Source organism: Neodiprion pinetum, chromosome 3 (assembly GCF_021155775.2).
Source record: "Neodiprion pinetum isolate iyNeoPine1 chromosome 3, iyNeoPine1.2, whole genome shotgun sequence".
NCBI lineage: Eukaryota > Metazoa > Arthropoda > Insecta > Hymenoptera > Diprionidae > Neodiprion > Neodiprion pinetum.
This window is the reverse complement of record NC_060234.1, coordinates 22,974,790-23,001,858: the sequence shown is the minus strand read 5'-3', so window position 1 is coordinate 23,001,858 and position 27,069 is coordinate 22,974,790. Positions and strand designations below refer to the sequence as shown.

Here is a 27,069-nt window from a genome sequence, read left to right as displayed (position 1 = left end):
GGACGTATCGTTGGGTGTGAATTTTCGTCCAATCTTCTCGCCCTCTTCATCCTCCTTTCCCCGCCTCTCATCCTTAATCCAAACGTATATAAAGGATGTTCGTATTTCCTACGTTTTCAAGCTTGGCTGGCTGCTGTTTCAATTTCGGCAAGTCCTGTAGCTGGCATAAAACAGTGGGACCAAAACGAGGACTGCACGCGCGAGGGTGAATTTTTTAAATGACTCTGTATATGTATATCGTAGATACGTTTCATGTATATGGCAATACAGCGCTGCATCGTGGCAGCTGTAGCAATGAATACCTAAAGATTTTTTACCCTTCGGGAAATCGACGAGATCAATCTGTTATGTACATACTATCGCGGTGGTTCAATTTCGTTGTCTTTCTTCTCTCATTACTACGCTTTATTATCTGTTATGCCTTCATCTTCTTATATGTACTGGTACCTATTTTGTACTCATTCATTTTTCATCATCGCGTATCGCGCCGAGATTTTTGAAAGAATGGAACAAGAAACATCTCGACGTTGAATTGGACCCGAGGTTTTTAGGTCAGGTTACATCGTTTCATCACCGTGGCGAAACAACTATACCGCGCGTTTGAATGTCTGTATACACTACGCGGATTATACTGCTCTCTAAATCTAACACAGCCTCCTACTACTTTACCCCATTCAATCTTTTCTGTACAGCCCTGTGTAGACGATCAAAAAATAAACGTTGGGTACCAATCTCGCTTGTTGAAATCAAGTATTTAACCAATTTGTCGGAAGACTTGAGACTCTGGTCAAAACTTATTCAACAGTGTACGAATGGTCGTAACAAATTTGCATAGCGTTTGGAAAACCTTAGATCTTGGTTTTTTTTTTTTCATCTTCCAAGGTAAAAATTTTGAATAGAATCTAAACAAAGGAATGTTACCGAATTAAATCAAACAGATATAAAACGTGCTAGTCAGAAAAGATTGGAGATTTTTTTATGCATGGCGAAAAAATGTTCTTTTCTCTTGGATATAACTATTCGTGGATGGGCACTTAGAAATATTGAGTGCAGACTGTTTATGGTGTTCTCTGATTGTCGGTTGCATTCGTATATGGAATCAATCGCGAAGTGAGGTGAAGCAGCTATTCCAAGTAATTTCCTGTCTATTTCACCCTCGCATCCGTACAATCAAACAAACTTCCATTCGGTTCACTTCCGGTCTTGTAGTTGACCAAGACGTTATCCGATTTGTCAGGTAATCTATACCTCCGCAGTCGTAAAACCAGACTCGACTTGTCAAAATGGAATGAAGATGAAGAAAACGAAAGGGAGAAGAATCTCTGGGAATTATCCTCCGCCTGCCGTATGTGCAAATGTTGTTTCTCGAGATTTTGCTTCTCAATTCGGAGGCCGAGTTTTTTCCACTCTCCTACATCCAGCAGAAAACACGCAGGGATGCTGGACACGGTTTCATCGCCGCGCTTTGGATGGGTGTTTGCTTGGGACGTAAGTCACACATTTTTGTGCGTGTCTCTACGTGCGTGTAAGCAAAGGTCGGGCAATCAGCGGGAAAGTATGTTGCTGTTGCTGCCGTTGCTACCTATCATCCTTCTGTTTGTCATCTGGATAGCAAACCGGAGGGTCATCGCGTGTTACGGTTGGGGTCTTCGAGAAATCCATCCGCCAACCTGCGGCACTCTTACTCTTCCTCCTTTGGTAAATCGATACACAAAACAAACTTCATAAAACCCGGAGACCTGTAAAAACTCTTTGGCAAAGAGCCATCCGTCCCACCGATGGCTTCTCTTCTCGTTCTTTACCGTCCATCGCGATCCGACGATCTCGACCTCTTCCTTGTGTGTGCCATTCACCATTTACTACCCAACCCTCGTACTGTGTACGATGTAAACATACCTCGTATTCAGGGTGTTTCGTAACTTGCGGAAAATAAGCATACGCATAACAGTGTAAATAAGATTTATTTATTTCGTTTAATTAGGTTATGACGCGATGAAGCCAGTTAATTGATTTATTCGAAATTTAAAATATCTGTCGCTTTTGAAGTCACTCGTTATTGAATTTCAATCCGAAATTGAAATTTGTTAACTGCGGCAACTTTATAAATCACCGAGTGCCAAGTTTCAACTAAATCTAGTAACTTGTTGCACTTACGTCCTTTGTACTGAATTCTTAATTTGGATTTTATTTGTTGTGTAAATATAGTATGATTAACGTGGTTTTAATCTTTTGTTACAGGAAGTTCTTCACACAATAAGCGTACCGAGCGGTCAAGTACAGAGAATCGTTATATTCAAGAAAAATGGCGTACAAGCGATGGTGGAATATCCTTTTCATATATGAACCGTCGTCGAAAGTATAAGGCGGCTACATTAGTTTGAACGATAGAAGAAAAAAAACATTCCAAAACTTGTCTCCTTCGTTTTCATAATATCGTCTTATAGTAACTTGCATGGAAAATATTCAAGATGTTATATCTAGGTATATGTATAAAAGTTGTACGATTTAATGGTGAAAATTCTTAACTGTAAAATGATATCTCGGAATCACGTTTGATTCTGTCGAGTCAGCAACACGAGCGAAGGACACCCTCCATGGCGCCGACATCTACTCAGGTTGCTGCACCCTGAAGATCGATTACGCCAAGGTGAGTTCGGTTCATTTCGCTATTACTATTGTGGCTGTTTTTTTTTTTCCTTTCCGTTTTTTTACTTTCGGCCCATTAATCAGAACGCAGGTCAGCGTGAAGTAAAGCAATCTGAAAATTCTGAAAACGTCGGAGAGCTTGGTTTATTGCTTATCGTACGGAATATTGACGAATGTGTAAATGTATATTAAAATCGGAAAATATGGTCTCGTACTGCGTTATAGAAATGGATTTTCAATATTTTTGATTTATTGATAAATTTTCTAGAAAAGATTTAGAAATTTATAGGTCAACTTTTTTATTTTTATTTTATTTTTTTACATACTTTGCATACTTTGGAAGAAGAAAATGATGCTCTCAACCTAGTTGCAGATGGCGAGCCACTGATTCACAAAAACTTCTCACACGCAGTGATTTCCATGAAAAAAACAAATTGGATAAACGGCTTTAAAACGTTTCTAATGCTTAAATGTGTATACGAACTCTCTGCGAATCGGCGGATAGTTTCAGGTTCATAAAAAGAAGAATGTTGCTCTTGTAAAACGTGTTGATTGAGTTTTTTACGATTCGATAAAGATATAGGGGCAACCATATTCAATTTTTATCGACCTATTTCAGAGAGATTAAAAATTTCGAGAATTTAAACAGCGGCTAAAATAAAACGACTATTATGTTTAGAAGAATGTAACATAGAAGTTGAAATATTATAACGTCAGTTTCGGCGACCGCGTTATTGTTCTCTTCGTTAAACGTTTCTATAATTGTCACGTTATAATTACCACCAGATGTCTTTCACCACGATCTATTGCTTGCCGCATGCACGCAGACAACAACGAAACATATTATACTCAAATGTTGCGTTAACTTTGCGTGGCCGTTGTTCTATAATTATTTATCGTTATTCCACAAGGACGCAGCTTTTTTTTAATTAACGTATACGAATGAAAAAAGTATGGCAATCATTATTGAACGTTCTTGCAGTAAGTCATTATACCTTGGATTTACGTGTTTGACATATGTAACGAATTTTTCTGAATAATTCCGACGGTGAAAATTAATCACGAGTCGACGTTTTTCCGCACGTTATACCGAAAGCGCACTTTCGTTCTCTCTTTGCCCAGCCGATGCAATCACGCCTTGGATTGATTTATCTATCCCTTGTGAGTTTATTTCGATCCTACACAGTGAGAAAACGATTCTTTTATACAGTTTTCCTGAGACAGCTCTGTTATGAAAGTCGGAAATATAAGTTATTTCATCGAGTAATTGCAACGCCTGGCTACTGAGGGTTGGTTGAAACGAGTTCCGAATTCAATATCAAAAGCCAATCGATGAAACAAATTATACCCGACGTCGTTTCAAATTTTCTCTTTTTTTTTTTCTCTTTCCTAAATTATTATCCGATCCCGTCGTCTCCCGTTCATCTAATTATAAATCAATTTATAGGGATTAAATTTTTCTTCCTTTATATATATGTATATATATATATATATATGTATATGTATATATATATATATGTGTGTGTATATATATACATATATGTGTGTGTGTATATATATATATATATATATATATATATATATATATCAGTCAGTCTTGTAGCATTTATAAATTAATAACATCATTATTTCAAACGGTTCGATGTTTGAGGCCTGATAACTCCGAAACGACTTACCTTACGCAAATCTTTATTCAGATCTTTTTTATAGAGCGTACAATTTCCTACAAGAATATGTTTTTTTTTTGTATCTTCACACTGATTCGTTTTCGAGCAATAAAATTCTAAATTAAAAAAAAAAATTTTCCCATGCTATTTAAATGGGAAATAGAAAATTGAGAATCGCCACCTCTAAATATCAATATTAAGAGCTCATATTTTACCGAGGTCATTTTTGAGGGACACTCGGAAGATTTTTCAATGTTCTTCGAAAAAAAAAATAGTCGGTTTTGTTTTAAACACTCTAATATATATATATATATATATCATCATATATATATATATATGTTGATACGTACTTCTTGCATAAATTACAAACTACGAAATGGCATTAAAAACGCGTTAACGGAATTCAGGTCGAGCGATAAAATCGATTAATTTTCAACAAGAGACTTGAACACGTATTTAGATCCGTTGGAGAATTTCGCAAGGTAAAAAGAGGTACCAAGATTGCATTATATTCTACGGATACTGCGTTGGAATTTGCCAACCGTGCAGCTACGTTGTAGTTTTCGTAATACCTGCACGGTTATATTCAACGATTATAACGCTATGCAACTCGAACTTCGTACGTAGTTAGGTGTAATAAATCGTTGCGTTTTTGCAGCGTCCGTTGTCAGTACGATAAGAAAATAACAAGACACGATGAACTTCAAGTGTCGTTGTATTTAGTACCTACTTCGTTACGCATATAGCGTAATATATTTATTCCGCATGTACAACTATAACGGTAAAAATCGTTGCTGCAAATTTTATTCAGCTTATAAGCCATGTATAATGAGTTGGGAAAAAATTGAACGTATCTCAGATATGCGAAGCGGAAAGAACCAAGTTGAACTCGTAACGTGAAGAATTATTCAATTTGCTCTGGTCGAGATAATGAAGTTATTAACGTCCTGACGCTGTCCGTACGGTAATGGCGTCAATAAACGGAATACTTTTCAACATTATATATATTCGAGCGCGTGCCTGCTCAATCTCTAATTCCATAGCAGCGATGCTGCACACTTGTGTGTTCTGAAATAGCGATATATCGCCTCGGAACACTTGACTATAACCGAGATTAACAGCATAACAGCATTTTATTCTCGAGAATTCAGACGGACTCGGGGGGGGGGGGTTCTCAAAAAATTGCTAACGAATCGTCAGACTCCGTTTTACGGAATCCGCAGCATTTGATCAGGAAGGACGCGGCAGGTAGTGAGAACGTGATTTATCATCCACGGTCAGTCGGAGTTGTTTATTTTCTTTACCATACGAGTAATTATTTGATGTGTCTCCGGATATAAATTTGACGATCTTTGCACCACCCACGTGCTCCGCTACAACTATCTATACTTGTTAAGCCGCAGCTAGATCACCATTTGATATAACCGTGGCGTAACGCAACGCGTAAAGCACTAGCAACAGCGGTAGCCTGGGCATCGTTACGACTGTACGTTAGAAATTTGTGTGTTTATATCAGACAGAAAGACAGACGGTCTTCTCTCTTAATCTAGGAAAGCAACACGTGCTTTTGACACTTTGACGTCACTAACCCATTCGTGGTATTTCACACTCGGTTGGTTTATTTGTAAAAAAAATAATTTGCACCATACGCGTTGTGCAACCTTTAGTCCTTTCTTCTATACAAGGTGCCTCTAATGTCGTTGAAACGCTTTGGCGTCGTGCTCGTGTTGCGTACGTTACTCAGATTATTGTAGACACGCGTAGTTCCTGTTTTCGCATCTCGCGTCCGATCTATTCCGCAGCCGCACTGACCGCCATAGCGTAACGGAGAAATCAAGATGGAAATTTATCCACCGTCTGTGATCGTAGAGATCTGACTTTTATACCGTAGATATACGGTATGCACAAATAGGGGTTATTCACTCTTCGCCGGTCAATGGTACATATTCTTTTTATTCTTTCACTTCTGATCCAAATATCACAGTCACCTTTGATGTTCTCCAGCGGATATCAACAATCCGACGAAGCGTTCGATTTGAATCTACTATATATCGTGTTTGTGTATGCGGAAATAGTTCGTGATCTTTTGAAATCGCATACAATTTGTCATGTCATAAGGAGCCGGGCAGGAAAGCGAAGATATTCGAGTCGAAACAGATCACGGGTCAAAGATGATTGATTTAGAGCAGGCGCGATTAATTAATTCGTCTGATCTGTCAATCGACGATACACCGTCTAAATCACTGTTCACAACATCGATACAGGTAGGATATAATTACATTAATTGTAGGTAGCGAGGCTCGCTCGTAACACCGTCCTAAACTATGATGTCCCCTAGATGATTAACCCCGAAATGTCGAGAGATCGTTGAACCTGTTTCAAAATTTTCTGATGAAGATTATTTCTTGTTAACTTCTAAAATATATTACGTACGCTCTACTGACCATGAAATCTCCATATATCCAGTACACGAATCTTCCAGAACATTTCGAAACCATGTTGAACCGTCTGAAATCCTGCGAAATCTGATGCAACGGAAAATTGATAAATGAATTATTAACCCGAGTACGTAACTCGCCGAATTGCAATATTCATAATCAAGATATCAGCGCGAGAGTACAATGAGGGAAGAGGAGGAATGGAACGCTGACTTGAACGAAGGAGGTTCAAACCGAGGAGATGGATTTGATATTTATAGGTTGGGAGTAGTGCGGGTCTCTTTAAGCCTACCTTCACCTAGGAATCGAGTTCCGACGTGTCCGTACATCGCACGTGCGTATGCCCACCACCGCCTATAGATACGGTTACGAGGTGAAATTGGTACATCTACATACCTGTGCTTTCGGAGACGTGCACGTGGGTTTCCACGGCTTCGATGTATTGGTACACCGAGTGACGGATTTAACCGGAGTATTTCAGTGACGTGACGCTAACAGACGAGGTAACTGACGGGTGGATGGACGGACAGACGGACAGCCTCTTCTTCCTACTACTCCTGCTCTTTTTCTTTTTCCTCTTCGATCTTCCCTCTTTATCCCGTGCACCGAGTATCGCGAAGTCCGCTGTTCTTCTCGTGTCGTTCGATATAACCCAACAATGTTTCACGATTTTTTCCTTTCATTTCCTTTCGTTTCATTTTCTCGTTGTCTAAACTCGCTTTACAACTTTTTTTTTTTTGAGTATATCCCCTTTCGTGTTTCCGTTATCGAGAGAATGATTGCGCGTCCCTTGTATACATGTATGTTTTTTTTTTTTTTTTTCTTTACTTACGCAATGAAAAGACTTTCGTTCTACACGGTTTTTCGTATTCTGTTACAACCTTGCAGCGTATAACGCGCAGGAGGAAAAGAACGAGTGTGAAACGATTTTGTAATCATATTGTAGGTACCATCCCTGAAACTTTACCTGACATTTTAACGTTTTCTTATTTCGTTTATCTTTCCTCTTCTTCATCTATCGTATTCTCTGCCTCTCGTCCGGTATTTTCTGAAGGCTAAAAACTCGCTTGGTTTCTGGTATAAGAAGCTCTCGTTTCAGTCGCGAATAATGCTGCCTCTTCGTCGGGACAGTAGTAAAGAAAACGATTTCTTGCATGTCCTCGTTCTCTCCTAACCACATGGGTTTCTCGTTAGAAAATAAAACAAATTTCACGTCTATCCGGACCCTCTGGTGACCTAAATACATCGGGATTTGAAACTCTGTGTCCTCCTTTCGGACGAGGATTATAGCGTTGAAATTTTTCATACATGCCTGCCTAATCGTGGATTTGTCAAATTCAAGAATCCCTCTCAAGTCGATTAAACAGCTTTGATATTGAGAGAGTAATTATATTTCAGGTTACGAATATGAAGTGAAAACCCAGCGCCTGGTGCCTGCGACCATTGGAAGGTACGGCATTTTCCAAATTCAACGTTGCGTTACACTGTCATTGACGGTGTAGCTGGTTTCAAGACGAATCTAACCAGTCCTGTCTCGTTGAATTTGGATGAACTAATCCCGAGATATCGCACTTTGAAGTGGCAAGAGTTATTCGTGGCTCGCGTGCCGGACGCGCAGCTATGCTAGTCGCTGTTCGCGCGCTACTCGCGCGCTATTCGCGAGCTTCAAAGTCCGATATCTCCCGTTCTGTTCGTCCAAAATTGACGAACTGGGACTCGTTGGATTCGTTTTGGCGCAAGCTAGAACGACGACGATAGCAGTAACCGCAACGGCGTTGCTTTCGAGAAGTAAATTTTACCTCCGGTATTTCCTTCGGTACACGAATTATCAATTCTCATTTAGCATTTATCTTCAATCATAAAAAAAGCGACCTCGAGTTTTAATTTTGATGCATCAACAAATATTATTTAAATAATCAAGCTTAGATTTATGCAGACCGAACCCTCCGTTTACCTCGTTTCAAATTATACACTTTCATCAATAATTCATCCTCCGCGTGCGTCGTTATATACGTATATATATATGCACGTTATACGTTCAGGGATACACAGGCATATTTTTCGTTCCATCATTCTTCCTACGTCAAGCAGCAATTTTGGGTTTAACGAGGGCTGCTGGGAACTGAACTCTGATCAATCTTCATATTATTTTCACGTCGTATATTCATCGGTTAGTCAATAATAATTGTCGTAATGTCTGAAACTGCTTCACCATGTTTCTTTCTTCAACGAATGTTGGCAATTTTTCTCCAATTATACCTATGATAGGAATCTGCACACTTGACACAAAAGATAATCGTTAGAAATATCGCGTTAAAAAAAAAAAAAAAAACACTAATCAGATACGTCTGTAATAAATTATTTGAACCGTTGGGGTGAAAAATGACTGAAGAAATTATGTTCACGGTATATGGTAGGAAAAACTTGCAACGGTGCACGTGTGTCGGGATGCGATGAAATGTGACGAAAATAAGATGAAGGGGTTTTGTTGCGTGTACGACGACGAAGATGACGATGGACATGGTATAAAGAGAGATGACGCTGAGTAGACAGCTTGGTACGTACATGCGGATATAGTAATAAAAGGTAGGTCATGGATCGTTAGCAGCGTTTATTGCGTCGTAAATATATCACTCTCAACACTTAGGCTCGACCACGACGATGGTTTACCGTATTATACTCATCTACTGTACTTATTATACACGTCGTGTGTTTGCCGGGTATAAGCGGCGACAGTGGCAATCCTTCCAAACTACGAAATAACCGAGATATCTCTCACACCTTGTATCAATCTCAAGTTCCATGGACTTTCAACAATTATAGTCACAAGAATAATATCGTTGGCCAGACCTGCCGCTCGATGCTATCAAGACGCATGCCAGGAACAAAGTTACACCGCGTGTTGTCAGATTCTTGTGTTCTTAGTTTCAAAGTGTCGGTTACCGAAGGATCCGAACGTCCCCTGATGGAAAAGTTGAGCAGAGAGAAAATAACTTCAACGATGTTATTTACACCAATTACGTATAGTGAACAAGAATGTAGTTATATTCATGCTGTGTAGTAGAAATGATTTTCACCGAATTCTAATAACACAAGCTGAGGTATCGACAATTTTAGAAAAGATTCTATAATTATAATAAGGACCTTTAAGATAGTTGAGCAACTTGTTTTGTTCACCATGGAAGTTTCCAAACATCGCCTAGAAAAATGTTCACAATATTAGCTGTTTTCAGAGAGGATGAAAATAGATTTGTGCAAGTACGGTACGACAGATGTTCGATAGTAATTACAATTGCGCTTCATGACTATTGTATGATTTTTGAAGATTTGTCGAGTGGTTTTCAGACCATTTGCTGGGGTCTAGACAGCGAACAAAATAACCCGAAAAACTTTAGAATCGAGTTTGAAAACCCCAGAGTTTGAGCTTTATGAAGGTTCCAATTATGAAACCTTTTTTCAAGCTCCTCACACCTAAGCTTGTGTTGTACGAATCTGATCAAATTCACTTATTGCACATTAGGGATGCTCCTTCTTCCGCGATCACCGTCATTGTTGGAGATTTTTGACGTTGTTTTACGCGGTTTTACGTCTTTTCCAAACCTTGGATTCAGGCGATGGTGCTCGTTTGTCCTTAATTCGTAAACATATTTGGTTAGCTCGGATGTCAGTATTAAATCCGATTCCCACTTGTTTTAAATTAGGAAAACCTATAATTTACATTATAGAGGAATTTTATATTTTTATAATAAAGTGTTGAAAGTTTAACGATGATCTTTATTGCGAAACACGCTTACATACGAGCGTTAAATATGATGGCGGCGCCGAATTGTTTTCTCAGAAAGTTGTTCAATCTCGAGACAGGAATCAATTTATAAAACAAACAGTATACGGTTGGTCATAGTAGAAAATTATAATTATAGACACGAGCGTAAGTTGTATACCGGTCGCAGTGCTTTTTTCAGGCTTGTCAACGCGGAAGGCATCGCTTCAAAGAAAAATTTGTCTCGTGCATCTTTAAACTTGGAAGCGTACTATTCGTCGCTCATTTCACGTCAAGCCGATCATTAAATTATATTCAATGATTCCGATTTTTTTTTTTCAATTTTGCAGACGCATTCTACATATGAAATAATGAAACACATGTTTGGCGAAAAAAAATTGCGTTTTTTTTTTTTGAACGGTTGAAAGTTGCGAGAAATCACAAAAAACGTCGCGCGTGTGAATATTCGAACTAATGTATCGTCGAACCCGTTTGTCATACAAAAAAAATGCAAGAGGTCGATTTTAAAGATCTTGAGTCATTTTACGTAGTAGTAGATTTCAAATTTTCATTTGTTATTAATTTGTTTATAAATTTTATTAACATATTTCATCATCAACTCATCGACTTCAAATTTTGGAAAAAATATTACCCACTTCAATTCTAAATAAAACAGTGAAAATTTGAAAATGGATCTCAAACGGGCTCTGTATTCGAAAAAATTTTTCGAAACGTCTCGTCGGCAATACTGAATATTTTATGATAAGATAAAGATCGGAAAAAATTAACCAAAATAAAGGCGATAAGAAAATTAAATTTGAATAACAATAATACCCAAAATTTGTTGATAAATTATTTAAACAAAACATTGTCAAACATTTAACGCAGGCGTCTGTTATCGACGTTAATTTTGTTGAAGTCAAGTGCAAGAAATTGTCTAAGTTTTTCTATTCTTCGTATACCTGCGTTTTTTTTTTTTTTTTTCGTAGGTTTCGTCTATTTTTACGTAGTTGTACAGGTTGTCATTCGAGACGGGTTACGGATCAATCGATCTATTTTCGCTAGGACCATGCATGCGCACACATATATTATCTATGTATATCTAACCGACGGAAGAATATAACATGCAGGGCCAGAGCTTCTAACCTCTGCAATCCCCTCCAGCTCCACCTCCTCCCCCAGAATGAAAAAGGTTAGAGGAATGCTGAGTTATTATTTTGACAGCCGTCACTCTGAATCTGTCTTGCATCTATTATCTCCCGCAGAGTTTCTCCCTTTCCGCCTCCCTCTCGTTGGCCGAAATTCCTGTGAACGTGGAAATATTTTTTTACACACTTACTCGGACGGAGGCAGTGAGGAAAATAAAATGTAGAGTAACTTAATTTTCTTACATCTTCAGCTGGGAAAAGAAAAAATATACATTTAATGGCTGAGTAAAAGTATTTAAAAGTGTGAAAATAAAAATCCCAACTATATAATGGGTGAAAATTTTCTGAGATGTTCATAATGCATATTACAAGTATAAAAAACAAAAAAATTTGCTTTTTCCGGAAGTGATTTTCGATAATTCCGTCATTTTAATTTTTGTGATTATCATTAACAATTTTTTTTTTACTTTATTACCGACCTTTATACCCAAGGAAAAATATTTATTTCGTTTTGATTTTCGTAGTGAAGAACAATTTTTATACAAAAAACTACGATTATTCGAGATATTGAGCGTGCCGACATTTCGAAAAGCGAATTATTGCTTACTCATTTACATATTTTTAGAAATATACTTGTGACAAAATATTATGAAAATTTTTCACACTTCGTTATTCAAGGCAAAATATTATTTTACCGTTCAATTATTAGGTATGAAATGTAATAACTTTCTTTGGTAACTAAGTTCTTTTAAACTTAATTTTTTCCTTTATTTTTCCGTATTATATATATATATACATATACATCATGTATGCAATAATTTTTTTTGTTTTTTCCTACATATTTTATACTTCGGCGAACGACGGCCGGTTGCGAAGAAGATTAACCGTAGTACGTATAAAGTTTGAGGGTCTTCCCTGCAACGGCAGCAACTACCAGGATTGCTTGCCACGCAGTGTTCCCAATCTATAGATATGTAATGCACTTACCATACCTCTATGTGTATACATATACGTAGTAGCGAAAGAGAGTTGAGAAACTCTCCTTTCCGTATTCTCTTCTTCTACTGGAATATTGCATGTATACGTACACGTATAACGTACACCTTGAATATCTCTCACACACACACACACACACACACATACAACGTATTTATTGGTTGCGGGTATACGGGCATGTGTACCGCTCACATACCCTACATATCTATATTGGGGGCAGTAGAAAAATATTAATGCCATCCTCGAGGCTCTAGACACCTTCTCAACAATTTATAACTGTACCTATCTTCGGCGTCTACATACTCATTTTATACACACACCCGAGCAGCAGCAGAAATTGCGAGTATGGGCTAGAAAACTTGGTTCGAATATAAATAAGAAAAGACAATGAGTATATCGAGGGAAAAATGTTACTTTCGTCAAATGCGTAGATATAAATCGGAGACGTGTCTTAAATTTCATATACTTGGCGCTTGATTTACGTATTACTTGTTTCTTAATCGCATATTGTCTTTTAATACGATATTGTTGTTAAATATCGTATGTTTATGTTTATTTGTTGCAAGAAATTGCCAGTCTAATTGCGAAATGATTCCACGGGTAAAATTATCGTTGTTGGAATATTTTCAGAGTATTATAAAATGGGATGATGAAAATGGAACTAAAGCTATTCTAAAATGATTGACAATAAGATACATTTGTTCTCTTTTGGTTCCGACGTAGATATATTATAACGTGACGAGATTATCATGCATATGTAACGATAAAGTTTCAAATTAGATACTGTCTGAAATGACGTCAGAACTATATATACGAGGTAACTCACTCGCCGTACGTATCTACAACCCGTTCTTCATATATACATATACGTGTACGTATAATACGGATATAGCACGGGGTAAATCGATTATCAATAATTAACGAATAATTTCCAATGAATTTTAATGAGTATTTATTCGTTGCCCGAATATAATAGGTTATATATAAGAATGATCGTCGTATAAGCTTGGCGCGATGTATGGACAATTACACATATATTTCACCGCAAATAATTATGGATACGCCTAACCCAGGATACATAATATACGTGTGATGTGTATTCACCGGTAACCGGGTGATGTGTTATACGTAGTGAATTTGTATCACGTGTACAGGGTGTCCCATTTTAATTGAAACACCGAAATCACTCGGAGAAATGAGGTACCTACTGGAAAAAAAAAAAAATGTTTCTCGCGATAGTTTTGGACAGTTTGGAGGGGGAGACTTGACGCTAATACATATACTGTGAAATTATCGTTTCAACGCCATGATTTTCGGAAGAATCCGACTCCGCTCTGAAGTTTCAAAGATGGCGAAATTACACGATCGCCTTCTTTGACGGTGAGGGATGGCGGTGCTTAAATCTGTACTTACACTCAAAATCTGTCGCTTGCAAAATGACGCATAGACAGCAATGGCGTAGTTCTGAATATCGGAAGAAGCTACGTGCATTAGATGGTATAAAAACAAGGTGCGGCTAACAATTCCCCGAGTCGTCGAACAGTTCGGACTGATCCGTTACAACGAATGATCCAAATTCCGAATGTTCAAAACTTTTATACTGTACATATTTTCGCTGACTCGTTAATATCGCCCGTGTCAATGACCGCGAGTGGATTAATGCTCCAGGTGATGATGATGATGATGATGATTTCTGTATTATTTATTTTCGTCTAACAGTATTTCGTTTCTCTTGTTACAGCCTACCAAACTGAACGTGTACAAGAACGACGCCGAGAGCTGGGACTACACAACACCGACGTTAGGTGAGCACTTACATATACATGTACATGTATACACACACGGTACATTTCCTTTTCCTTTTTCATTTTTTTTTTTTTTTTTTTTTCCCACTTCCTTTCACAACACTACTTCTTTTTCGATTATAGGTATATATTATATGTGTTGCTGTTTATATATATACATCCATCCGATACCTTTCACCGCATACACATACCGAGAGAAAACGGTGTAATTTAGCAATCTGAGTAACCGACTGCGCATGCGTAAAATAATTGAACTCTTTTTCTTCTTCTTCTTCTTCTTCTTCTTCCCCTTAAATGGATAACGAATTCCATTATTGAAGCCTATTGGTCGACGAAATCGTACCGCGGCAATATTTTCGTCTGCAAGGCAGGGGAGCCAACTTATTCGAAACGGACCATGAGATGTAAAAATTTCACGTGTCAAGGGGAGTATTGAAATCATATAGTTATGACGACTCTTAGAAGTCATCGGTCATCAGTCAGTTTACAGTAAAAGTTTGCCAAGCATTCCCGAATCTCCAAATCCTATTCATGCTTGACGGAAAAAAAAATTCACGTCATCTGCGTAACCTTCGTAAGCCGCGTTTGACAGTTGAAGCTTGGTGAGGTGGCCAGCCTGTGTGAAAATCCGAGGAAGCTCGCGCATGCGCAGTCGGACGTTCAATCTGCTAACATTAAGCTTCGCCGGTTTCTATCGGTATATAAGTACAATGTTACTTACACCGTGTCTTATCCATATACTCACCAGCCTATATAATGTTATACCCATCGTCCGCAGTCTATATCCGCACGGCCTTTTCTTATCTTTTAGTTTATTATATACTACATGTATGTATACTGTATGTATCTATCTGTATAACGTGTGCAGCTTTTGATGTCTATATGTCTTATAATAATACCTCGTTGTGTACCTAACATTGTATATAGGTATACAATGTGCCGACTCGAATGTCGCCGCTAAACTAATCTTATAGATCATACACAATGTCCCATATACTACACGCAATTCGTATAATTGTAAGAAGGAATTACAGGTATTCGAGTACAATTTTTCCACATATAATTGGGCTAGCTATATCGACTTTCCTTCTTTCTTCTCGCCCTTTTACGGTTTTTAATTAAAGGCCAATTAATTGATCTATTTTCAAATTGAATTATTATTATTATTATTATCATTTTTAAACCTGTGGCGGTGTCACCTCAAGATAAACACCTGTGTGAACGTGGCAACCGACTTTGGAAAAAAAAAATTCATAAACGGATATCGATTTTACTTTGTTTGTATTCGTTTTTACCACTTTTTTGTTCGTTTGTACTTCGAACAGAAAAAGGATGTGACGTTTTCAAAAAATGACCCGCATCCTACTTGTGAAAATTTGGTTTCTTTCCAACAGGAGTCGCTTCAGAATCATTTGTACAGTCATTATTTTCATCTGTAACCTCAACGCAAAAAATATAAAGTCGTTTCTTGATTTTTAGAAAACCTAACATTTAAAATACTTTTACTCGTTCCAAAACCTACATTGTTCTAACAAGGTTAGATCGCAATCTACCTCCTTCTTTTATTATTCTGAACAGCTTTAGCAATAAAATAATCTGAGTATGGTTATGTCAAAGTACGATTGTTACATTGATAGCTAATAATTATAAAACCGCATAATTGTTTTTGGGTGAAGGTACAAACGAAAAGAAAGGTAATACAAACGGGTACAATCGATCGTGAAGCGATCTCCGTCGGCGGAATTCGACTATCTTTGAAAACAGATAAGTTGGCTTTTTTAAAAGTTAAAAAACGGCTCTGATCTTTTTTTGAGTCGAGGTACAAATGAAAGAAACGGCGGTACAAACGGGAAAACAACAGGATCGAAAAGGAATTTCCAAACACTCTTCTCGCCAGAATTAAAGGGTCATTAAAGGTTACAGGAATCTGTAATAATATATTTTTTAAAAGCCAATCCCAGGCGGGAATATCCATCGAACTCGAAAAATCTGTGCAGTCTTTGACGGAACAAGTTACAGGGTTCCCAGAGGCGTAAAAATTAATCTGGAATTAAAGGATTCTGTTACTTGTTCCGTCAGAGTTACACCGATTTTTCGAGTTCGGGGGGTGTTCTCACCAAGGGGTGGCTTTCAAAAAATGTTCTGCATACGGATTTTCCGATCGCGTTATTTTGACACGGTGGTTCCAGGTTTACTTCGAGGTGGCACCGCCACAGGTTTAAAAAAAAAACGCAGAGCATTTAATTTAAAATTAGAGCCTTTAATTATTCCATAGGAGAATTATCGATTTTCGAATGTGGCGGTTCCAGTTTGACGTATATTTGTCTTTGATGCGTGCGAAACACCAGTGCCGTCTTATTTCAGACAGCTATTTGTTTAAATGGTGTTCGGGTCTCCTCGTGTACTCTCCATGGTCCATTACACCTATGTTTCCACGGACCTACCTATAAAGTGAAGTCGTCTCGAAACCCGAAGAACAGCTATGTACTGGGTATATATAACAACAGATATCGATTCGGCATGCAGGAGATTGAGAAGAAAGGAGTATAATTATGGGATAAAAGATTTGAAAAAAACGGAAGAGGGGCAGGAGGAAGAGGTATCCGTAATAATGGCGTCATCTAACAGCCGGTAGAGATATGCGTTCCAATTACAGCCAGCTTGACGTCTTGTCACTCAAAAACTCGCGTTGATATATCTTACGGTTTCGGCTAATTGGTCTTGGCTACGCCCACAAGAATTACATTGGGCGTCTTCCAATTTTGCAGCATGTAATACGTGTTTGCGTGTATCATGTGCATCGTACATATGTATGTATATACGTATAACATATTCTTACGCGTTGCAGTTTATTGTGTTTTTTTTTTTTTTTTTTTTATTAAATTATTTCTACGGATATTTGTCTGCTAATTTGTTTTTAATCGAAGAATGTATCTCAATTTACAGCAGTGAGATATCGGAACGGTTATTTGTGTACACCGATTTGATATCAATTTTATCCTTCTCATCATTTACTGCACAAATCGCACGAAATTCGTACAAACCTGTATATACATATTGCTCATACTTTTATTTAAGTATACAGGTATCTTCAAATGTTGGAATTAAATTTGTTCGCACAGATTTTGACTTGAAGTATACATACATGTACGAACTTTGCACGTATTTCAGATAGAGAAAAATTTAAACATGCAGGTTCTGAATCTTTGCAAGAAAGTTACGGTCGACTTTCGTGTCGTGCGAAGTTTGACAAAAAATTTTTGACAGTGTTTAATGGTCCAAATTCGTTGCAAAAAAAAATAAAAAATGATGACGGATGTCTGTCCTACCCTCATTGTGTCACAAGATACTTATTATACGTCGTTTCACCTGCTCATCGAACGAACGAACTAACTTATTGTTTCGAGGACACGTTTTTATTCTCTACCCAGGTATGCAAGCCAGCAATTTAGTTCTGGCAAAACTACCGCGTGGTTCAGAGAAACGGGATCGCTAGACCGTAAAGAGCGCTCGACAGACGCGCTACGGTCAAAATCCGACGAGGGACTTGCTCTCGTGATTCACATTGCATAACGAACTCGATCGGTCTTGTTCTGTCTCGTCTTTTTTCGTCTTGTCTCGCTATGTTGGTTAGGAACCGCGTATAGATCAAGGAGGCTAGTCGGCCAAAAATCGGCGCTGTTCGTTCAGCGTTATTACGCGATGATCGCACCTTGAGAATTTAATCGAATCGTTATTATTCGTAAGTTGAGAAGATGTTGTTAAATACCGTTTACAGCACGGATAATATGCCTTTCGATTTTTACTCCATACGTACGTATAGCCAGCAAAATTCCGGTTTGCAATCAAACCGAAAAGATGAGCGGTAATAACGCCGTATCCGTCCATCCGTAAATTGGTAAATACGTGTATAATGTATATGTATACGAATTCGTATGCGTATATACAACGTATTTACCTGTGTATTATTCGAATGTAGTACCCGGGTACATTATACCGATTTGTCTATATATCTCTGGCTTCGAATGGATAGGTATAAATAATAGTTGAAGTAACTCACCGTCGGTCTGTACGTATTTGTATCATAAATACATACTGATTTGAACCCGTCTACATAGGTATCAGGGTGTATGGTAAAACCAATTTTTTCGAATTTCGACACGGACTAGTGTGGAAGATTTCGCTCTTGACAAAAAAAAAAAAAAAAAAATAAAGTGATTTCAAGGAGAACGTTTTTAGTTTATATTTTCAACTTGAGCAAACGGTTTAGTACAGCCAAATGTTCCTGAATATACTTAGGAAAATGGGAAAAGTCAATACTGGGATATTTTTTTTTTAGCCCCCAAGTGGTCAAATGTGGCAACGTTGAGATTTTTGGATTTTTTCCTAAATGTGTGAGGAAGGATTTTAATATGAGAATAAGGACATGACCTCAAAATCCTTTCTTTTTTTTTTAATGCATTTATTTATGTAAACGACATCAGTGCAGGTTTTAATGACGAATGTGTCAATTTTATCTTCATTTACTCCTATTCGAATCCTGATCCTGGCATTTACCGCAAGAGCGGGGGGGGGGGGTAAGCCAGTCAGATTCCAATTTCACTCCTCTACGGATATCTATTGGAAAAAAAACATACCAGTATTGACTTTTCTTGTTTTCCTTACTATATTCAGGAACGTTTGGCTGTATTAGAGAAATTTCGAAATTTAAAACCGTTTGCTCGAGTAGAAACTATTAACCAAAAATGTTCTCCTTGAAACCACTTTTTTTTTTTTTTTTTTTTGTTCAAGACTGAACTTTTTCATACTAGTCCGTGTCGAAATTAGCAAAACGTAGTTTTTCGATACACCCTAATAGGTATCGATATAAGTATCGTATATCGCTAACTCTGGATTAGAATAATAAAATGAGAAAGGAAGTAAAGAGGCGGAGGGAAAGGATTTTTTTCTATCCCCATCTCCGTCGTGATTTACTTGTTTTTTTTTTTACGTAATTATGTATTAGAGAATTTTGATTAGAAGCAAACATTTTTTGCGCTCGCACGTAAAGAACTTGTACGATACGAAACAAAAAAAAAAAAAACAAAAATCCGCACCGGAGATTAGATCATAAATATAATTTTGAAAGGTCGATCTTGGAATTATAATTTATCCCAATTAAACAACATCGAGAAAATATGATTTTTTATTTTCAATCATTACCACTCAGCTGTATTTCATGATACTGACTTGATTCTGAAAGGATTTTGTAAAAACTTGAGTTCGATACAAAATGATTCATTCGGCGAAACACGTAGCTTACGTGGTTGAAAATTTTTATAAACTACGACCTCGAAAGTTGGTTTGATGTAAAAATTCATTTTTGAACGTCTTCAAGTGGTTCAACCATTGACCTTGCAACGAAAACTTAAATGACACGCTTTTGTAGGACATTCAATGAATACCCTAAAAAATGCTTCCAATATGAAGGCCCCATCATGAAATTTGGCTGATGCAAGTGGTAAAAATTGGAGAAAAAACCCAGCATCTTCCCCGTCGTCATTTAAATGGTAAAACTTGGAATTTCGTGAGTGACCTTTAAAAATTGAACTTCAAAAAATAGCCTGCGGCAAGTTTTCCCGGTGGGGTAAAAAAGAGGTTTCTTTCTAGCGAAACACCCTGATATACATATAATATGCATAAAATCATCTATAAAATCAAATCATCATATTATATATATATATATAATACACCTGTGTAACCCACCCAGTTTCACCTAGATATAAATATTATATACATAGTCTGATACCATATGACGGCATGGCGGGAGGAGGGATGCAGGGGATGGGTATAACGGGATATATAACGTATCCATATACGAGCTATGCGGAAATTGAGTGGAAAATCGAACTCCAGAATTTATCGTTCATGTGCATGGACTGTATCTACCCACCTACCTATATTTGTTATATATGGGCGGTCCAAGTATATACATGTATACGTGCACACCTACGTAAATGAAATCGCTCTCCTCCTCTTCCTCATCCTCATCCTCATCCTCCTCATCCTCCGCCATGGACAGGTCGCGGTTTAATTACATAGAATTATTACTGGTTACCTATACGAGTTATACGTATATAGTATATATACATATGGGGCATTCCGGCAGACTGTCGAACGTGTAGCTGGAGACCCTTTATATGCATCCTCTCCGATTACGAGCTTGAAGGTCGCAAGGTTGATGTAACGATATTTTTTTGGAAAAAATCGTTATTACGTAACTTGAGAATTGTTTTGAAATTAATCGTAAGTAAAATATATCTTGCAGAAAAATATAATTGTATTTTTTTTTTTAATTTCTTCTTGAAAGCTCAACTCGTTCATCTTGCACGTCTTTCGTCACGTTGATCTTGCCAACTTAAATTTTGTCTCTGATCTTAGCATTGATTCAACAAAACAACACGTAAATACTGGTAGAGTTGTTGTTTTTTTTTCGTGACATTCGATTTCACACTGCTGTTATCAAAATTGTTGATAAATCGTGAATATGAAATTTTTACTCGACATTCTTGCCGCGGCATATTCTTCTTTGGTCTGTGTAAATAGTAAATATTTTCATCGTACGAAATTTGCTTTCCGGATGTTTCATCTCCACGAGATATTACGATCTTGCATACGCGATTTACTTTCATCTCGTTGAAGATTGATCTATAATCTTCGTATATTACAGCAAAAATCAATTTCCCTTATCGTTTCAATAGCGAATTTTTTTCACTTTTACAATTGAAATAATCCTCACAGTCATTAATGAGAAATATCTGTGTTGTTACAGCGGAAGTTGTTAATTTTACTCAATTTTTCCAGCAAATTTGTAAACGATTAATAACGATTCGATAACTGCACTTTGGAGTTGATAAGAGATTTGGCACGGAATGCACCATATCTTTACATACGTCTGTACGTAACTACCTACAGTTCACTCGAATGCATTGATCGTGAAAGGGTTGCCTCTACGCTAACTCTCCATTACACGGACGGACGGTTTGAAAAGTACCCAATGAAAACTTTTTTCGATATACGTTAGATGTATTCATACATGAAAGAGCGTATGGTGAAAAAAATATAACTAGATTCGTCTTTCGATTCGTTGTTTTTCTTTATTCTATAAAACATTAAGGGGGTGCCTGGTCGATTTCGATGTTGACGCACGTGTCTCCAAATATCGAAGTGCACTTATCTCATACGCGAAAATTGGCTCAACAGCCAGATTCCATATGCAATCCTGAACAAAAACACTCCGATACATTTTCATTTCACGCAGAAATAAAAATTTATCGGGGTGTTTTTGTTTGAGATACATGGACTTCGATGTTTGGAGATATATACGACAACGTTGAAATCGACTGGGGCACCCTCTTAACGAACGGTATTGGGTTTCGTAAAATCTTCACGACGTTGGAGTTTGGGCAGTGAGCAAATTTTATTCAAACGGTAACTAAAATTATAGCTACGGTAACCAAAGAAACATAGTAAAATGAGTGACAGATTTTGCCATTTTGGTGCTCTAAACTATGTAAACCAAGTAACGGTTACTACGTAATATGCCTAGTAACTTTTACCATGGTCACATGGTAGTTGATACCATATTCGCGTAGTAGCGGTTAGACTATCGACATAATTCTCGAAACTTTGCACATAGTCTTGAAAACTATAATACCGTATACCATGCTGTGAATAAATAATCTGCCGAGATTCCCTATCACGATGGCGACCAGAGAATTAGAGAAAAATGCAGCTTGTCGATGACATGGAACTTTCCTGGCTCACAAAGACCAATGAGCGCGACCGCCTTTACAAATCTTCAGTCAAAGATTCAGAGATTACATACCTAAAACAAAAAGACCGTCGACTTTTATTCCAAATTTTTCATTAAAAAAGGATTAATCGAATTCCAAAGTTGGATTTTTAAATAAAAATGGTGCACTGAGAAAAATTTTATTTGTTACAGTAACTCGAAAAATTCAGTAACACATGCATCGTTAAAAAATTGTTTGAATATAGTTGGAATTACGAAAAACGAGGTACGCGTAACCCTTTTGCGTTATTGTCTGTCCTTTTTTGGCCGTTGCAACGCAGAATCTCTGATCTCACAATCAGAGTACTTATGAGCATCATCGATCAACTTTCGGCCAGCTTTTCAGCGTTTAAGATTCGATTTGACTACAATTTGCATATGTTACAGGGTATATTTAAACATGAAAATGATTCTATTATTCGGCTTCCAAACCTCACCATTTGCGAGAAGTATGCTGATGAATTTTATCACGTTTTCGAATCTTCATCACTTTCTGTCGTCGAAACGTACGAGCTGATGTATTTTTTAGGTAAAAAAGCATGATCTTTCCGAACGTGAAATTCATTCTAAGGTAAATAATGTTTGAAGTCAAGTTGGTAGATTGGCTGATAAACGTTAACGCGTAGAAAAAAAATGTACTTAAAATTCACTTACTTCAATTCACGAAATAGAAAACTTGGGGAATGGTGTACAAAAAGTAAAAATCCAAAATTAATTCCAACCCAACAAATTTCGCGGTAGCAGCGGCTGCATTTGATTTTTTTATACTTTTATCATGGCGTCAACTTCGCAAACTGCAACATCTGCAGAAATTTCTTACACCGCTTATAATCTTCGCATCGTAGATCTTGGGATTCTCCTCACTCTACAAACTCTATGCAGTCTGTGAATTGCTTCATTCTAGTTTTTATAACTATGAAATTAGTAACGTTAGGGTAATAATGCATGTTTAGGAAAAATCGTCACTTCGCATCTTTACGAATATCTGAAATTTAGTAAACCATCGTAAACAAAACATACTCTTATTTTCATAAACAGACACCTTGAAAGTTATTCTAAAATTGCGCAATAACGATTTTTCCCCTGATTTTTCGTTGCTTTAATGTTACTAAATTCAGCCTCATTAGTTTTTGACTTAATATTATATCATCGTTTTCCCACCTTCAAAATTCGCCTAAGAATTTTTCGCATACCAAATGAAAATGGAGGAATTCTTTTGCAACGTGTGGTCGTCCAACAGTTGCAAATTCCAATTTTGTCGTGGTACTGCGGAGGGAGAAGGGAGGGGCAATAATTTTCTATTATTCTCTCCTGTTCACGATTGCACACTTCGTTAATATAATTGTCGTTCAACATGTTTGTGAATATCCATCTGGCTGAATATTTACGTGTATTTGCTTATGATCGATCGAATGTGTTTAGCTTTTTTGAAACGTGTACGCTCACCTTTCCCGCCCTTCTGTCGTATAATGATATATGTATTTGTTCGTTTTTTGTTGTTTTTTTTTTTTTTTTGTTGCATTCAGTATACAATTACTATCTATTATCACTTAAGTGTGACACAAGTACACGTTTGGAAATTGCACGAATGATTATTGTGTAATTATTTCCATGACAATGACCATGATAATTATTTATGAATTTTCTATTACGATAATACGCGTTCATAACCTACGTTTAAACACAGTTTGAAACGTTCCAAGTATCTTCAACGTGTTTAGTTTCGAGTACATACAGCAATAATATATCATATGTACAGCAATTCGTGCGAAGATAATGTGACTCGAATCAAAAGGATATTTACACGAAAGTACGTACAAATTTTACACGTATATGCCAGTGTATATACATTTTATTTTACACGACAATTTTTAGCAGTTTGTTTATCAATGAAAAAACAAAACAGGCAAACAAACAAAAATCAAATTCACCATTTTTTCGCTGATTCGTGTTTTATTTATGTGTCGTGTGTGTGACATAAAACCATCCTATACATACACGTGTATCGTGATGATTGTTTGAAGAACATTGACTATCCGTCACCCCAACTTTGTCTTGGAAATCACATGAGAAAAACAACAACAACAACAACAACAACAACATTAACCAAATGAAAAAAAAAAAAAAAACGTTGTCCGTTTATAAAATAAACTGTCCGCACAGCTCCCAAAGCACCGCCAAAAAATGAATCGATAAAAATAAGAATACAAGATACGACACAGTTACTACTGCATATGACAAAACATAAAAATAAAAAAATACAACAATGACAAGAAAATAAAACACAACAACAAATGGAACAAATTCTGAACAGTACGAAATTACTGATTGTGAGGAAGATTTCGGCCCTGAATCGCATGTGTGCACAATATATAGTATATAATAGGTACTGTGCGAGTCAATGGAATCAAAGAACAACCGTATCTGCCACAACAACATCGACAACAACAGTAACAACAACAACAACAACAAAAACAAAAACAACGACCATGTATATATATATATATATATATATATACTATATATATAAAAATATACAACATATGCATACAGAAAGAAAAATATAGAAAAATAAAACAGCACACTGCATCCCCCGCCTTTGTGACTATGAAAACCTAACTTGATAATATATTTTAATATGAACATTGAACATACAAATGCAGCAAAGATCGTGAAATATAATGTTGTACAACAAACATATTGTTATATCAACAGCAAAACTAACTCATCATTCCTGGAGATAACGTATATAATATCATACATCGTAAACTAATGACAAGAACGAGAACTGACTTTTAACAAACAATATTTTCGTCACTTGTTACTATATATATATCTAAAGTACGTGAACAGTATGCGTTGTTTTATCCCAATAACTGTAACAACCGGATATGTCATATAGCTTTATACCCACTTCGTCGCCTCTTATATTACAGCTGGCTCTCGGCTCTCTGTGTCATCATTGTCGAATGAATAGATCAATTATTGCAGTAGTACGCTGAATTATTATGCCTATAGTATGCATACATAGGTAATAAGTATATATACAATAGGTACGTAAACGTAGGTTAGCCTGTGGCATGATTCATTTTAAAAAAATTTTTTTTCCTCAATATACAACGTATTTAATTGTCTCGAAAAAAAAATCTGCTTTTTGCTACACGTCGACGTAGATTCCTTGTTCCTTTTTTTTTCTGCGGATGCAAGAGTAAAGTATGAGAAAAAATTTTCACGTGATACAGATATGATGGCGTAGACGTTTATTAACCACAGTATTACAGCAGTTTCAAACGCGTTAGTAGGTCATAAAAAAAAAAAAAAAAAAAACATGCGAGAGCAAGAGAAACGGCGAGAGAAATAAGAGGCCGATGTATAGTAGTAACATTTTGAAGATAACGACAACTGTAAACGACGTAGACGACTTGGATGATTAGTATTGTGTGAAAACGTACCTGAATTTAATACCATTGAGTTGTTGAGAAATTATTGAATATTATACAGTAGTAATCGTTTGTACGAAAATAACGGTACTATAACGACATTATATTAGATATGTATATTTAAATTTTGTGATTGGAACAGATATATTCACATGTTAATATTATAGCCACAAAAAAGATAGATTGATAGGTAGATAGATATATGTATCACATACCTCTTAACTACCTACGTCACAACGTCAGTCACACATACGCCGTAGATCTGCCGGACCCTCCATGCACCTGCAACCATCGACCACGATCAAAGGTTAACAAACAAAAAAAAAAAAAAAAATCTTCAATAGTAGAAAAAAAAATAAATAAAAAAAACAAAACCATGTGTTTTTCACATGAAAAAACAACAAATCTAAATACGTATTGATAGAAAGAAAATGATAATAATATGTATAAATACGTAACGATCACTGCCTTATACCGTTGCAAGGGCTACCAGAGCACTCACAGACAAACATTCAGTCAACCACTTCTACCGTATATATATATATATATATATCGTATATAAATATCGATTTCGAAATCCGAGGGCGAAAAAAAAAAACAAAAACAATTCTCAACGTATTCATACGTACATACATACATATCTACGTTACTTATATATCACCATTTATCCACTGTATGTATGTATGTATGTTTATGCGTACATATGTATGTGCACGTCGCAAAAGTCGAGTACAGCAGCAAAAGATAGAAAAGAAAAAAATAAAAAATTTATTACTATCAGAAAAACCGGAATACATACACGACGTGTAAAATCTATGTATGTACATTTGTTTTCCACCCTTAAAAAATGAAGAAAAAAAGAGATTCGCAAAAAAAAAAAAAAAATACATATAGAATAAATATAAAAATTAGAAAAGAGAAAAAAGAAATACGCACACAGCTAGTCGATATAACCTTTTTGCTTACCACACAACAAATTGCGGCCTGACTAACTCCAAGTTGATGAAAGAAACGAGAAGTTAAAAAAATATATATATATAATATATATATACATACTACTACAATTGAATAATATCGATATATGCACCGGAGAGGTGAAAATTGATTAGGAAGAAAAAGATGATGTCATGTTGGAATGTTTGTCTGTGTGCAGATGCAGCTTTACTCCGTGTTGTTGAGACGGAATCGGAAGTCGACAAGTTCAGGGATGGTGAGTGAGAGGAGGCTTAGGCAGATCTACGGCTCTGGGATTAATCTGATTCGGAGGCGGTGGCGGAAGCGAAGGCGAAGGTGGAGTGGCCGAGTCCAACGCGGACGCGAGACTTACTTGTTATT

General features: G+C 36.7%; 1 protein-coding gene across 5 annotated transcripts in view; it reads left to right on the top strand.

Annotated features, from left to right (window-relative positions):
* Positions 1–27,069, top strand: part of sm (smooth) — an 83,792-nt gene that overhangs the window by 36,077 nt on the left and 20,646 nt on the right. For all 5 annotated transcript variants that reach the window (XR_006881944.2, XR_006881943.2, XM_046615241.2 and 2 more), the window contains exons 4-6: positions 2,239–2,324; positions 2,551–2,647; positions 14,397–14,460. Coding sequence is in view for 3 of the 5 variants with exons in the window: in XM_046615241.2 (XP_046471197.1) it covers positions 2,239–2,324; positions 2,551–2,647; positions 14,397–14,460 (247 nt within the window). In the remaining 2 variants the exon portion in view is untranslated. The remainder of the gene's footprint in view (positions 1–2,238; positions 2,325–2,550; positions 2,648–14,396; positions 14,461–27,069) is intronic.